We start from the raw sequence: 16,699 nt of genomic DNA, 5'->3' as shown, positions 1-16,699 counted from the left end.
TAACACCTTATGTATCTTGAGATCTGGATTTTAGCTTGATGGTATCAGCACAGAGGATTGACTGCAACTGCTCAAACCTCATGCAACAAGAATTTCAGTTTGCATCACTGAGTTATCATGTAATATGGATGGCTGGATCGTCAGAGTGCAATGAGTTAGGGATGGTGACAAAGAGCCTGGTACTGTTAGGAAGAAAACCTTAGATTCTTAGTCAATGCCCAGAGCCAAAAGTGTTTCACCTCACAGCTTACTTCAGCAAATTCAGTATTTCCAGCAGAGATTATTCTTCTTCTGTGAGAAGGTAATAAATGACATTTCATAATATACTACTGGGTCAATATGTTACTTTTTGCTTTGCTAAATCACATGATGATATCCTGGAACACAGAACCTAAGGAACTGAAATTAGCTGGCCATCACTGCAGGTGAAGTGTGTGTTTGTAAAAAACTACATTTTGTGCTTGCACTAAAAAAGACACTGCAATCCACCTCTGGTCTTTTAGGGCATTTAAGTTGCCATTAAATTTTAAGACATTATTTAACTTAGGATGCTGACAAAGAAGAGAACACCTGAAAATCACAATCTACTTACACAGTCATAACTTGCTTCTGATGCTTGTGAAAATCTCAACTGCATGTAGTAAAATTTAAAAATACTTTATTATAAGAAGGCGTGCTTCAGGAGATGACAGTTTAATGAAATATTTGCTATCACTCTAATGCTTACCAGTCTGTAATTGAAATCAAAGTTTTAAAGGCTTGTGTAAATAAACAGTGCAGCAAGAATCTATCTCTGTGACACAGAGATGAAACAGTCTTTTAAAAAGGTTCTGAATAATTTCCTTCTAAATATTAACTCAGTCATTGCACATTGCACAACTGACAAAAGAGCCAGATACAAGATGCAATCAGGACACTTCAAGAATTCTGTCTTTCTTAGAGATTTCTATTGACTACTAGATCCTAACAGAATTTAATTCTGCTAAAATCAATGGGCATTTTACTATCAGCTTCAATGGCAAGGATATAAATCATGGAATCAAATACAAATGGAACATGGAAGGATATAATCTAATTTAATTACCTGCACTCACTGGGGTTTGTACCTAAGTTAAGCACTGAATCTATAATAAATAAGCACAAGAGCTTAATGTATGTAAGCCAACAGTGCTAGGAAGTCTGTGTCTTTTGTCCTTTCCTTTTGGTTTTTAAATACTTCTCTTGTAAGAGTATACACAGGAAAAAATGACCAGGACAGGGCAGATAGTTCTCTCTAATATAGAACAGATGATGGATGTATTCCCCAATTCTAATTTAAAGGAACAGAAAGTTTCACAAGAAAAGAACAATCATAAATAATCATTGTAGTCTGCAGATAGTATTCCAAACCCATATAATACTGTATTTCTTACAAATCAAAGGATATTTAGGAAAGTGAATGTACTTTACACAGTTTGAGGAGCCTAAGTAAAACAAATGGATTTACATCATTATTTAAAAAATCCACATAATTTCCCAGAGAAGCATGGTAATAACCTAGTTTATGTTTTTCACTGTCCTTCTGATGAAAATATGAACTCTTACCCTGCAATGTAATTATCTTTCCCAACTCATACTTCACAAAGATTGCACCACTCCAACTTTTTTCCTCTTTTACTTACTTTGGAATTTAGCATAGCTCAGAGTTCTCTTTCAATTATTCTATTTGTTGATTATTTTAACGCACTGAAATTCTACACAAAGAGAAGTTTCTACTCTCTGTCCAACCACAAAAATGACATTCCACTAGTGTCTGGCAACTTAATTACTGCATGTTTTGGGTTAAGACACAGACTTACAGAAGGTAGGTGAAGAGAGGTGTCTGTGTGCTTACGCATGCACAGCCTCCTAATTCGTAAACAAGAAGTTAAAAAAAACCCAACCCCACAACAAAACCTTCCCAGATTCTTCCAGCTTCTGTTAGGAATTATTTAAAAGTTAAATTCTTTGACTTCATCCATGATTCTGAAGATGGCTGGCTTTGTCTCTGCTCACATCCAAAATGTCTGGAGTAACATAGTAGGAAAGTGAGAGACCACCAGAGGAAGACCCTACAAGGGAGGGAGCGGGCCTGTGATGAACAAATGCTGTGCACACCATGCATCCATGAAACCACATCCAGCTCCTGACAAAACAACTTCACAGCACATAATAGCCCAGTAACAGAGTTGAACTGAGGTCAAGCCTGGAATACTAATTTTAATTGTCTTGTTCTAATTTTTTTCCTCCTGACTTTTTTGTATTGTAAGATCACAAATAATTTGTGCACATATTGGTTCTGAATAAAACACTGAAACATGAGTTTATTGTTTCTCTTTGTTGGAATTTCCTAGAGGAAAAATATTGCCAAAACAATTTAATAGCGTATTCAAAATTAAGAGTGCATTTTGACCCAAATGACTATAAATTAACCTAAAAAAAAAGAGGAAAGACAATAAAGTCTTAATTTTCCAAACAAATCAAGAAAATAACTACAACAAAAGAGCATTTCAAAGAGTCACTGAACAATACTGAGAAAACATGCCTGCTAATCAAGGTAAGGACAGCTCCTTTGGAGGAAAGACTCTCACAGCTTGAGGCTGGAAACTTTGTATTTGGAGAAATGTGCTGTAAAAAATTAAAATATTTGAGCTTCATTAATTTTTGATGCACCTTCAACAAAACCAGGAGAACTGTATCACTCACATCTGAACCATTCCACTTCTCACAAAACTGTGTTTTCGAAGAAGCAATACATGTTTCCTGTAAAGCACCTGAATGATGTGGTTTGAATTTGTTTGAATTTGCAGCTTTTCTCAAAATCCTCACATTGAGAACTGTTCTCATGCCTAACAGTGTTGCTTAAGGCTGTTGCCAAATACTGAAGTACCACTTGTGACAGCCACGGGAGAAGGGGGAGTTTTCACAATAGGAATTGTGCAATCAGATTAGCCAGTCCAAGGAGGATTATAAAGATGTGAATGATCAATGCTGGGCATGTCAGCTGCCCAGCACGGTGCAGGGAGATCATGTAGATGAGTGATGGATACACGAATACAAAGGCCAGACCACATGTTGCTCCGGAGTATCTGAGGAAAGAGAGGGAAGAGGGGAAGAAGAAGAGAAAAAAAGAAAGAATGCTTTGCATTGATTCTTATTTCTTATTGTCGTTTCCCCTGCCAAACCAATGAACAGTCTGGATGAACACTGACTATCTGCAATTGCTAAACATTGATTTCTGTTCCTTGCCGACTCCACCTCCTTCACTAGCATTTAATGATCATCCTCTGTGTTGTCCAGCCCCCTGCTTGCCTGTACCTGCACTCTGACATGTCTCTGTCCTTTCAGTCATACCCTGTGATGCTGTTGAGGACCAAATCCCTTACTTTGACTTTATGTTTCTACTTTGGGGAAATCTATCAACATGCAACAGAAAGAGACTGGACAGTGCACCCTCTGTTACACATCCTTTACTGTCAGAACTGTAAATCTCATTGCAACCCAGCCACCTGAGGACACATATTAAAACATTTAAATATAGAAATGTTCCTGAATCTGCAACTCTTATTTTAATTTATTTAATGAGCTTATAGAAAATTATTCTCCAGACCTAAGAGGAACAACATGCCCTTCTGGTAACATGATCAACCACAGCAAGGTTGCATTTAACTGTTCTTTTTCTAACCTCTCCCTTGCTTACAAAAACGTTCTCATTATTTTCCCTTACTAAGCAGCCAAATATTATTAAGTAACAATGCTTTTTTTTTTCATATATTTGAACATTCCCTTCAGAGGAAAGACCATAATACATGAAAATCATCTGCAACACAAAATCAGCAAACATGCAAGTTAGACTGCATAAAGACAATTTATCTGCTGGAAATCCACTGTTATACATGTTTGGCTACTATGCACAATATAGACACATTACAAGAGATAAGCACCAGCTTGGAAACAGAGACACGTATTGCACAATGTTTAACTAAATTAGATATTAGGAAGAAATTCTTTCGTGTCAGGGTGCTGAGACACTGGAACAGGTTGCCCAGGCTGTGATGTTCTATCCCTGGAAATGTTCAAGGCCGGGTAGGATGGGGCTCTGAGCAACCCGGTCTAGTCAAACGTGTTCCTTGCCCATGGCAGGGGGGGGTTGGAACTAGACGATCTTTAAGGTCCCTTCCAACCTTAAGGTCCATTCTGTCATTCTAAGAGTCTATAATGACGATTAACTAGACCATCTCTATTACTGGAATACAAATAATTTTACTACAAGGAGAGACAGAAGAAAAAGAGGAAATGGGAAAAAACCTCAAAGATCAGCCACTGAGCGAAAGTAAATTATTTTGCTACCTTGGTCAGACCCAAGCCTGTCATTCTGGTTTTATAATTGCAGATTTCTGTATTTTTAAACACCCCCCTCTCCTGGTTACTTAAGGAAAGATGCAAACCAAGAATAAATGACAATGCATATAAATATGTTGATGTCAAATGTAGAAAATAAGATTATTATTTCCTCTAATATTTTCTAATTATAGAAATCCTAGCTTTTCATCAACATAGTAAATTTAAGATATCATTTAGAGGTACAACTTTGATGCCACTTTTCCGTTTAAAGTTACTTGCCTTCTTGGATTTTTATTATGGAACGTTTTTATTATTTGAACCTTCAAACCAGGTTCAAATGTTAACACAAAACAGAAACTTGAGAAAAAGCACACAATAATGCAGCAACTTTTCTTCAGGCACCATATTCTTTTATGAGTATAGTTATAAGGTCCTCAGATCCAGCTCCAGTAAAACTCAACCACCTCAGACACAGAGGCACAATTACAGATAGCCGCTTGTCAGAACTTTGCAAGCCGATTGTTTACACATCTAAATCATTATTTACAACTTAAGAAGGCATAAGCGTCACAAAATATAAAGGTACAATTATTATTGCTTCTTTTCAACATCAAGACACAAATGTAGTAACACCACAGGGAAGCTGCAAGCAACACTCACCTTATGATACCTCCTATATTTGGATAAAATCTTGCCATTGCTACTCCAGCTCCTACAATGGCTAGGTTCAGGATGAGCACATGGAAAAAGCTAGGGGAAAGTGAGGAAAGAGTTTTAAAACCTGTTCTATTTATTACAAAATACTACCACTATCCTTCATTTACACTAACATTTAACTGGTACATGGGTGGTGTTTTCATTTGCATGACTCTATTAAAACTAATTAATTTCACAGCAAACATATAATCCACTGAATATTCAGAGTGCCAATTTCTAAATATCTCGTATTTTGACTCAAAATATTCTTAAGGAATAAGAATGTGTAATTTGGCAATTCTTCCGAAAAACATCATACGTGATACTCAGCACTGAAGTATTTCAGATGGATATTCAAATACCAAAGAAACAATACTATACAACTTAATTCCCACACAAAAGAATTAGCTTGTTCACAGAATGATCTGAATTGCTCAAAGTGAACTAATGGAAACCAGAAGAAAGGCAAAGATGCATCAAGTGGAAAACATTACAAAGACTACTGGGGGGGAAATAAAACCTTAAAATTTGAACTCTACTGCATTTCGATAGAGGACAAACATTTACAATGTTGGATGTCTTGCGGTACATGAACTGTGCCCTATTTATGCTGAATTTTTTGCTGAATTTGTTTTTATAAATAAATTCCTGTTGCTTTCCTTTTGCATTAAGGATGAGAAAAACAAGTATTTGCTTTCTGCAAAAACAGCTTTTACTGAATGAGACAAATTCAGTTCAGTTATGCACAGAACTGAGACTCAGGAAAGTATCACTTTTCTTTCGAGAATATGAAATGTTGGCATATTTTAGCATAAAGTCAGGAAATATAATAAAAACCTGTGATATTTTGGTCACACAGCTGTTTCTATGAAGGGAAAAAAGAATTCTCACAGAGGAAACATACATACACTTACAGGTTTTGTTTATTCTTCTGGAGGATACAATTTCCTAAAATATACAAAACCTATAAGCCGAGGCTAATTTTTTCTTCACTGTAGAAAGTATGTGTATTATGGAGGATGTAACTAACTAACAACTTTTAAAAAGTGACAGCTTCCATGGCTATGGCTGAAAGGCTGCCTGCCACTTTCCAAGTTAGGAAGATTAGGGACATAGAATAGTGTCATTAAAGCTCAGGGAAATTAAGGCAATTAAAACACAAAGGAATAATTTATGTTATGGACGGTTTTTAACCATCACTCTTAAAAATTGATTTCAGAAAGACAGAAAAAACATCTTTAATTTTATATATGACATTTTAACAGTGGTACAAGAGGGGTACTTTAGAGATTGACAATTGCAGTGAGGCTACAGCAGCTGTTTAAGTTTAAAAAACACTTAATTGGATATAAACCTGGTAAGACCCCGCGAATAAAAAATAAAATTCCAAGAATCAGACTTCTTAGGGACCAAATGTGTACAGCTTCTCTAGTATTGCTAAGGAAAGTTAGTTAACTAAACTGTTCACAAAAAAATGCCATTAAAAACTACTTCCTCTTTCCCCATATATGTGGCAGATTGTAAATCTTACTATCACGCAATTGAAGCAGAAAGTTTATGCACACAGAAAATGACAGCACTTCTTCCATTCTTTTTTTGCTGAGATTATTTTTTTAGCAAGAGGGACTAAAAACAGTGCAGGGTTACTAATTCAAAAATGTTTTGCATATTTGTGTCAGTTTGGAGTATTTTAGCAGAAAACCTGAAAAATTGCAGAAGTATTTTATTCAGGCATGCTTTGAAGACACGATTTTGTTGTTCAAAGCTGCTGTTTAAAAAAAAAATTAATTCTCAATTCTTCTAAATTTTGAAAGCAAGTAGGCATGTCTGCATGTTTGGTATGAAATGAAACATTTTACAATTTCTTGATCTGGAAAAAGATTATTGGGTTGAGGGGGGACACAATGTGTTCTGGCTCAGTTGAAAACAATGGTCCCCATATGCTGAGGCCTCCAAAGTAATTCAGTACTTGTAGAGTATTACTTTGCAGTTTTAATTGTTAAAATTAAACAGAATCCTCAAGAACAATACCAAAATCAGAAGGTCTGAAAAGCCTTTGCATCTACCTGTTTCAATGTGAAAGATTTCACTCCATTTCTCCCCTGGAACTTCCTTGCTTCTTTTTCTACCTTTTGAAACAGCCTGAATTGTAACTATGTCATTGGACGACAGGTGTTTAACCTGCAAACCCTTTCTTTTACCTAGGCAGACATTCACAGCTCAGCTCATCTCATCTCCAGGGTGGGAAAAAAGCCTCAATCTTAATGGAGAGAAAGGCTTTATCATTTAGGAAAAAAACCCTACCCTTCCGAATAAAGTAAAATCTGATACCTAGGGCTACTAGGAGGTACATTATTCGAGACAGTACTTTTTCTAAGACTGTAGAATTCTGTGCATGTGTGTTCCAGACAGGACAAGCATTTCTCATAGCCTGTGACATTTTAACAAGTTCTGAATTGCTCAGGTTTAGGCTGACACTGGCTTACAGTACAATTAGCAGTCACCACACATTGCAAAAGGACAGTCAGAAAAACAGCATTTGGAGGCAGGGGACATAACCATACCACCCTGCTTTTTACAACCATACAAAGAAAAGTACTTTAGAGGATATTAGAGATTAGAAAAGATTCAGCCTGTTTTGCCTAATCACCATGGTCACATATAGATGTTTTCTAAGTGGTATAACTTTCTTCCCCATGGTCAATGGCAGCAGAGTTGGGTGGCCCATGCCAGGGCTGGACTGCCTGCCCGGGCAGCCTGGTTAGGGCTACTTCTCTGAGGCACAGGTTGGGTTGCCTGAAGGAGGCTGTAATTCACACAGGAGGCACACCCATGGCAAGTCTTTTATATTCTGTTCTCAGTCTCCATACTCTCAGCTGGGCAGATGAAGATTCTAGCTCTTTTCTATAAAGGGAATCATTGCTCACCTGCAAAAATCCTGCAACCCCACAAAAATGATAACAGAGAGGAGAAAAAAAAAAAAGATTAAAAGTAAATGCAAGCTTTCCCCTAAGTCTTGCTTTTCTCTCATGGCAAGGCTATCCTTTCAGATTGACAGAGTGGAGAAACAACCTTGTATGCCAGAAGATCATTAAAGGGCTTGCTCCATCAAGTTCTCTCCTGTGGAAGTGGTAGACACTTAAGTCACTGAATAGCAGTGACCGTATATATCTAATTAACTTTGGCATCCTCAAAGTAAGAATCATATCAAAAACAATGAAACCAAACCCTAGCACAGGTGAAATTTAAAGATAGAAACTATTTTTAAATCCTGTCAGCTTTTAAGCTCCCTCAGAAGTTTTGGACTCAGCATGGAGTCACAGGATGAACATAACACAATAAGGGAAACTGGAAAGCCAGGAAAAAAGCAAATCAGGATCATTCAAGTAAGAAATTTTGAGAGGTTACTGTATCTAAAAATGCATTTTCTTCCTGGAAATCTCACTCAAGTGACATTGGTCAAAAGACTATGAATCACAACCTTTAAGAAGCTAGACAGAGACTACGTGAAAAGCAGACAAGCAAACATGCATATAAACAGAAGAAATGTGTTTCATTGCATCAGAAGACATACATCTGTGGGAGAAGGAGAACTGGCAGGTCTGCTGGGCTACCATGGAGTAAAGGAAGGACAATCATTAAGAAAAGCTAAGTGATTTTTGTCCATCAGCTTATTTAAACTCTCAGAACAGGAAAGACGTTTAAAAAGTTTTTTAAAATTATCAGATGACTGTATAAAACACTTTATGCACACCATATAATTAATCAAGGGAATCTCTGTCACAAATAGCACTGTAGCCAAGAGCCAGTAACAGTAATAAAAAAATTGGCTTTCTGGACATATAAGAAGATCCAGAGTCAAGCAAGAAACAGCAGATAAAGCACATGCCTCTGGCCCTAAATCAGCTGTTAAATGATGCCATTACAGACAGATCTCATTTTAGGAAAGAAAGCAGTTACCCAAAACACTAAATTTTGGCCTTCCTTAACACCAGGGAGAGCAGAGAGAATGAACAGTTCCTTGGGGTTTTGTTCCAGTACATCTGGAACAGTACAACAGTACTTTCTCTGTTGTAATCTGTATACTAGCATACATTTTGCAAAATAAAAGAAGGAATTAGGATGTCTTCTCTTGTTTTTAAATCTTCTGTAGGTAGAGAAAGTAGAGAAAGGCTGAAGGATTTGTAGATTGAGTGCACTCTCAGCACCCAGCTGTGTATGATGCAGTGGACATGCTGGAAGGAAGAGATGCCATCCAGAGGGACCTGGATAGGCTTCAGAGGTGAGACCACGCAAAGCTCAACAAGGCCAAGTGCAAGGTCCTTCACCTGCATTGGGGCAGTCCCAGACGCACCAACAGGCTGGGCAGAGAAGTGATGGAGAGCAGCCCTGCAGTGAGAGACTTGGGGGTTATGGCTGATGAAAAACTCAACATGGGCCAGCAGTGAGTGCTCACAGCCCAGAAAGCCAGGGGAATCCTGGCCTGCATCCAAAGAAGAGTGGCCAGCAGGGCAAGGGAGACGATTTTGCCACTCAGTTCTGCTCTGCTGAGACCCCACCTGAAACACTGCATCCAGCTCTGGGGTCCCAAACATAAGAGAGACATGGAACTGTTGGAGCAAGTCCAGAGGAGGGTCATGATGTTGGTAAGATGACTGGAGCACATCTCCTATGAAAACACGCTGAGAAAGTTGGGGCTGTTCAGCCTGGAGAAGAGAAGGTTGTGTGGGGACCTCACAGACACCTTCCAGTATCTGAAGGGGCCTACAGGAAAGCTGGAGAGGGACTGTCTGACAGGAACTGGAGTGGCAGGGTAAGGAGGAATGGGTACATACTGAAAGAGGGAGATTTAGGTTTAATAGATGGAAGAAACTCTACTGTGAGGGTGATGAGACACTGGAAGAGGCCGCCCAGAGAAGCTGTGGGTGCCCCATCTCTGGATGTGTTCAAGGCCAGTTTGGATGGAGCTAAGAGCAACCTGGTCTAATCAAAGGTGTCCCTGCCCACGGCAGGGGGGTTGGGACTAAATGATCTTTAAGGTCCTTTCCAACCCAAACCACTCTATGATTCTATGTGATGATGCCTGTGAGAAGACTCCTGTGTCTAGCATGTATTTGATTTTAAGATAGGCAGAGACGCAGGTGACTGGTACTTGTACATAAGAGCAAGGAGAATCCTCCTTCTTAGAATCAAGGATGTTTTTACTCTCCTCCTGACTGTTGGAAGACAAAACACTCACTTCCTCTTTCAGACAAGCATGCTTCAACTGTTCAGCTTATGCCTGTTGTGAAACCTGAGAGAAGGAAAGTTACATATGGTCTGTTTAAGCTTTTAAGTTTGGAGAGCATGAGCTGCTTCATCACTCAAGACTATGGATTAATAGGATACACTATAGGTACATACAGCAAAGGACTGTTCACAGAAAAACAGCACTACAGAGTATCTAAAAAGCATGGGACAAAAGAGATGAAAATCAAGTTTTCAGACAATAAAAGCTCCCTTGAAGAGGAGTATATAGTTTTTTATTATAATCCAGTTATAATCCATGGTTTACCAGAAAAAAAATAGGATACAAACCATGATGTTGCTTTTGGTAGAATTTGCCCTGGATTGGATCAAAAGTCAAGACTATGAACAGCAAAACAGCAAACAAATATCTTGGTACTTTATTATAACTAGTAACAGATAAATAAAAAGGAGTAAAGCCCAGAGAATGAAATTGATCTGAGCAATACAATCACTCCTAGGAAATAAAAACTATCTGGCAGCCCTGCAAACATGTGCGAGATCAAGCTATCTGCTTTAAAGTTGCATCCATCCAAAATTCTAAGTACTCCATTTAATAACTTAATGGCTATTTGTTAACTCCATCCACACCAGTAGCAGGTATCCACACTTGCAAATAACTGCTGATATGAAGAAGTCTGGCTTTTAAAATCAGTGAGTTTCCAAGTGAAGCAACCAACAGCTTAAAAATGAAGATAGGAAAATTTCTAATGGAGACTAGGACCACAGGAGAAGGTGTTTCTGTTAGACTTTGTTGGTGGTGGTGATTTGTTTGGACAATTATAGCCAGATGGCAAATTTATAACATTCTCTCAGGTGCAAATGAAACTTAATATAGGAAATACACACCTATAAAAAGACATAGGATTTAGCACACAGAATCACAGGGTTAAACTAGGCTAGGTTGCCAACAGAGATCATGCTCTTTTCCTCCTGTTCCATCCTTTGGGTTCCCTAGTCACACAAAAATTTTCTCCAGACACATGACCCAGCATATTCTCCTCCATATATTCATCTTAGACAGACATATTCATCTTACACAGACATGTAAGACTAAAGCATGGATCTCTGCAGGTCAATCTTCTTATTGCCCAAGAACTTACTGCCCTGATTAATGAGAATTTTGAGAAAAGAAGCCAAGTATATACTATTACATATAATCAGCTTATTTTCCTACACAAAAAGCCACAGAACATAATATTTCCAGGTAGGTTCTTCAGAGTGAATCACCAGGCTCTCCAGTAGACATCAGCCTATGTCAGTAAGAGCAACATCTTTATATTTGCAAAACATTTCCCTACAAAAGCAGGTCTGGGAAAAAATAAAAGTACTTAAGTTTTTCCTAGAGAGGTGATAAAGTGCTACTAAAGGAGCTTTGTCAGGTTAGGTGACTGGTGAGAACCAGTCATGAAGATACATTTCACAAGCAGGTAGCAAATCTTTACTATCCTTCCAGATACATGTCCTATGGTTTCTACTAGCCTTCAGTAACTCTTCACTGCATAGAGAAAAATAAGGGCTGACCTTGCAAATGCACAGAAGCCAGAGCCTAAAGGTTAACTGAATGATTTCTGTGCCATATTTGAGACACCTGGGATGCTAGAAAGCGAGTGACAGTCCACTAGGCAGAATGTGCTACCTCATCACTACAGGTTGGAGTGACTTATGTGGCTTCCTAGAAACCATTTCCACTAGGCAGAATATGCTACCTTATCACTACCGGTTGGAGTGACTTATGTGGCTTCTTAGAAACCATTTTTGACTTCTCAGAAGCTTTAAATACCTCAATATATGGAGTCTTAAAAAAAATTAAATTTAAAAAGGAGTGAAGCTACCCACAGGACATCCTGGAGACAAGAACCAAGCAAGTATCTGCATCATCAAATTCGTCATACCATGAAGGCTTAAAACAGCAAGCTGGAATTAACTCGAGAAGAGTCTGGCATAAAGCTGTAGGTTCTCAGAGAGGCCATGAGGGAAGTGAAAACCATTCTGGTTGGAGAGTAACTGGAGGGAGGAGATAGGAAAAGGCACATCCACATAATATAAAGGACATGACTATTTCCCAGTGGCTGTGAAAGCCATCTTTAGCACTTAAATAAATGGCCTTGTTTCCAACAGTAACTTGCAGCAGTTCCTAAAAATCTCAACGTTGAACTGCATACAATTCAGCGTCAAAAAAAGCAGGCACTTATTTCACTGTCTAATTTTAGGCATTCAGTTTCTAGAACTTCTCATACCTATTTTAGGACTCAGAAGAAACCTTAAACTTGGAACAACATCTCTGCAGACCTGAACTGCTGATGCCACTGAGGAAATACACATCCCTTCCTGAGATTTTTTTTCCTTTCCTCCATCAACAGTAATTGAAAATATAAAATAAGACACTTGGAGATAAATGGCAGCTTCTCAACGGTGACAAATTCAGTACTCCAGTACTCCAAATATAAATGTCCTAGGTTTCATTTAAAAAACCAAACTAAAACTGAAATCTGCATCAGCTCTTCCCTGGAGTACAGACACTGTACAAATGCAAGGGTGTGGCTCATCTCTGAAATTAGCATGTGAAAAGCTATTTTTATAAGCATAGCAGCAGCCCAGATAGCACAACTAACAACTCACTTAGCTATTAGCTCTGTTTAAAAACAGATGGATGATTACTAATCATGCACAATCAAAACACAGATGGCATGCTGAAAGGTTAGTATCTGGAGTATATGTCTTTCACAGCTTAAGGATTGCTAGATGAAATGCTTCTGGACTAAACAAATTTTTTTTCCTGTACAACTTTCCTTCTGCCATATAAAAGGGAGTGTGTTGACAAAATTCCTATTTATTGAGAAAATGAAGATCTAAATCAAAAGAAACCCCCTTACCCTGCTCCGGCAAACTGTAGCAGACCTGATCTGCAGGCAAGTTTATTTTGCATGCCTATTCACCCCAACTCTACAAACTGTGAAACTAGCTTATGAAATGTACCTAATGCACAAAGAAAATCCTCAAAAACCTAGCCAAATTTCTGACAACAGAAAGCCAGTTAAGCAAAGTGTGCCAAACTATTGTCAAGAAACAGACTTCTTACCTTGGGTAAGCATTTCCAAAAAACTGTCTTAACAGCTGAACTCGTGCCAGATAGCCCAACAGTGGGTATACCGTCATCATTTGGAACAGCAGGAATATTCTTGCAACAAATGACATGATGTCATCACTGGGAAAGTTATCTAGAAAATTCTAAACATATAAGTAATGTTACACATCAGTGGCGGCTTGTTTACATGTATCTGCTGGTTTTTAGTATCTGTGTGCCAGAAAGAATGGGATAAAATCCAAACAACTACAATTGCTAAATGAACTCCACAACATGAAAAACCCTCTCCCTCTTTTACAACTGCCTTGCCACCAAATAACAACTGATTTTTGAATATTACTAGGCTGATGTCAGTGTTAATGCTAGTATTACATAAGGAATCACTTTCTGATCTTCTGAACATCCTCAAATAATCCAGGCTGTGGAGGGGCCACCTAACCTTTTAGGCAGATGGATTCATATGCTCCTATTATCTGTTATATCATACCTACTAATTAAAAACTGTTATTTAGTAAGTAAAACTGCATCACATACAAATGAGGAAGGGATCATACGCTACAAGTGGAAACATCCAAAGAAGTATTATAAGACTTAAATATCAAGAAATATACAAATGGCTTCATAAGCACTTGAGATAACTACAGAAAATAAATGGGAAGAAAATCACTCATTATGTTATTTAACTGTGGATTTCATCCTGTGAAATTATTTTAGGTGGTTAAAAAATCGTTTAATGGTTTAACATGGTACTAGTTCTAACTAATCCACAGTCAGAGGAAGCCTTTAAATGCTGCTTTATTGCTAAATATTATGCCAGAGTTATAGAATACCTGGCATAAAATGGATCCCCCCCCTCGATAACTGCTATCTCTGAAGCAGCTTAAGGGTGTGGAAATTTGCCTATAAGCAAATAAGAGTTTTTAGCCTTCACACGGTGTTTCATGTGATGGTATTATCTGAAGAACTCTGCTGGCAAGGCTCACCAGAATGTCAGACTGGAGTGTCAGACTCCAAAATACTTGAAGTGAGGACTCCTATCTAAACAAGCTTGTTTTCACATTCTGTTTCTTCTAGAGTCCCAATGAGTCACTGCACACACGTCTCAGGATTAAAGAAGCTAAAGAAATGAAAGGCTCAACTGTTCACTTATTCATTTCAGTCCTTCTTCATCACTTTCACAGAGTATTTATTGAATGTTTGTTTTTCACTGAAATATTGGGAACCATTTATAAATATAAATGAGATAACACAAGCAGTACTCATCTGTTCATGGTAGTGCCCATGAGGTGTCAAGCAACTGACCACAGTCAAGGGCAGATGTGTCTGCTAGAGTGAATCACGAACCAAGAAGCAGAAGCTGGGGTTTATTTATTGCATATTTTTAAAAAAGTTAAGGACAAATATGGCATCTTAATGCGTATTAGGAAGAGCATTGACAGCAGGTCAAGGTAGGTGATCCTGCCCCTCTACCCTGCCCTGGTGGGGCACATCTGGAGTGCTCTGTCCAGTTCTGGACTCATCAGTACAACAGACACATGGAGCTCCTGGAGCAGGTCCAGCTCAGGGCTACAGAGATGATCAAGGGACTGGAGCATGTCTCTTACATGGAAAGGCTGAGGGAGGTAGGCCTGTTCCTGTTGCACCTCATCAATGTATACAGGCATCTAAAAGGAGGGTGCCAAGAGGATGGATCCGGATCTTCTTGGTGGTGCCAAGCAATAGGACAAGAGGCAAGGGGCAGAAGCTGACGCACAGAAGTTCCACATGAACATGGGGAAGAACATCTTTACTGTGTGAGTGACCAAGCACTGGAACAGATTGTCCAGAGAGGTTCTGGAGTCTCCCTCACTATGACAGAGCATATCCAGAGCATATTCCAGAACCATCTGGACACAATCCTGTGCTATGTGCTCTGGGATGCCCCTGCTTGAGCAGGGAGGTTGGACCAGATGACCCACTGTGGTCCCTTCCTAAAAATCCATTTTGTGATTCCATGAAATACATACTGCAGTGAAGTATCTCACCTGTTCAATGCACTCTTTGGATAATGGTGGAGAAGGAAAAGATGCAAAAATTATCACTCCAACATAGAGATACGTTAGTCCAACCAGGAAGTATGCAATAGAGAGGTCTCTCACCTGAGAAAAAACAAGACTTTATTTTGGCCAACACTGACACACAAAACCAGATGAAATAAAAACCTCGTGAGATTTCTATTTCATTTATTACTGTTGCTTTTATATGCATTACTTTTTTATATTTACTACTATCACTTAATACATCTTTACTTTTACTTTCTACTACTTGAATGGAGACTTCAGACCTGGTCCTGATCAGATCAGAAAGGTGCAAGGAGATACCCCAAAGTGGAGCTAGACAAGTATTATTTATCTCTCAACACACAAAAAAGCCACCATGAAAGAGATATACCAATAGATGTAGCATGTTATTCCTGATGCATAAACATACACTGGTTATTAAAACAAACAAGAAACTCCTTCTACTTTCTTACATTCACCTATTCCTACTAAGACCCTTGGGACACAGACACACCTGTCTAAGACAGAAAGCCCAGCAATACCCTATGTTAAATTTCTTGTCATGAATAAAATCTTGCAATCAAAGACATCAGTGTACCCAACTGCAGATATAAAAAAAAGGAATTTAACCAAAGGTTTTAAGGATAGAGTGCTGAAGCAAGGGTCATAAATCCCTATTTAACTATACTACATACACTTAAGTATGGATTTAAACCTAAACTTCAATGCTCAGTTCTGAAAATTTTGGTTATTTTTATAAAATATATAATATATACAAATATTTTCCATTACTCAAAAATAATTACGTATTTATTACAGGAAAATAACCAGCAAAAAAAATTAAGTACTTTATGAAACTACAGAATCCACATATACATCAGAGTGACCTCACAGAAATGTACTTGGTGGGTTATTCTTCTACATCAATTCCTTCCTTTGGAAATAAAGAGGGAGACCATTTGTTTCTAGTTATTAGCTCTATTCTGTATAGGCTTATGTTACAGTACAAAAGACTCATCACCTTACAGCAAACCATTTGTTCAGCTACTGCTAATCATCACTTCTTAAAGAATTACTAGTAATGTTTCAATACATGGCCCTATTTTCTTAAGACTGAGAAGCAAATCTTACTAGTTCAGGGACAGCACCAAATTACTAGGATTATACTGGTTTCCAGCCAGCTCACTGAGCATGAGCAAAGCCTGCTCACATCTGTGCATGAAAATTT

General features: G+C 38.3%; 1 protein-coding gene across 4 annotated transcripts in view; it reads right to left on the bottom strand.

Moving 5' to 3' along the window:
- Nucleotides 1-641: 641 nt before the first annotated feature.
- Nucleotides 642-16,699, bottom strand: part of SLC38A9 (solute carrier family 38 member 9) — a 49,137-nt gene continuing 33,079 nt past the window's right edge. For 3 of the 4 annotated variants that reach the window (XM_039567201.1, XM_010395275.4, XM_010395277.4), the window contains 4 exons: nt 15,457-15,570; nt 13,427-13,575; nt 5,023-5,112; nt 642-3,107 (listed from right to left, as the gene is read on the bottom strand). In XM_039567201.1, the coding sequence (XP_039423135.1) occupies nt 2,942-3,107; nt 5,023-5,112; nt 13,427-13,575; nt 15,457-15,570 (519 nt within the window). In that variant the 3' untranslated portion in view covers nt 642-2,941. The remainder of the gene's footprint in view (nt 3,108-5,022; nt 5,113-13,426; nt 13,576-15,456; nt 15,571-16,699) is intronic. The other variant, XM_039567202.1, reaches the window with a different exon arrangement.

The sequence above is a fragment of the Corvus cornix genome, chromosome Z (genome assembly GCF_000738735.6).
Source record: "Corvus cornix cornix isolate S_Up_H32 chromosome Z, ASM73873v5, whole genome shotgun sequence".
NCBI lineage: Eukaryota > Metazoa > Chordata > Aves > Passeriformes > Corvidae > Corvus > Corvus cornix.
The sequence above is the reverse complement of the archived record's forward strand: the minus strand, read 5'-3'. Positions and strand labels throughout refer to the sequence as shown.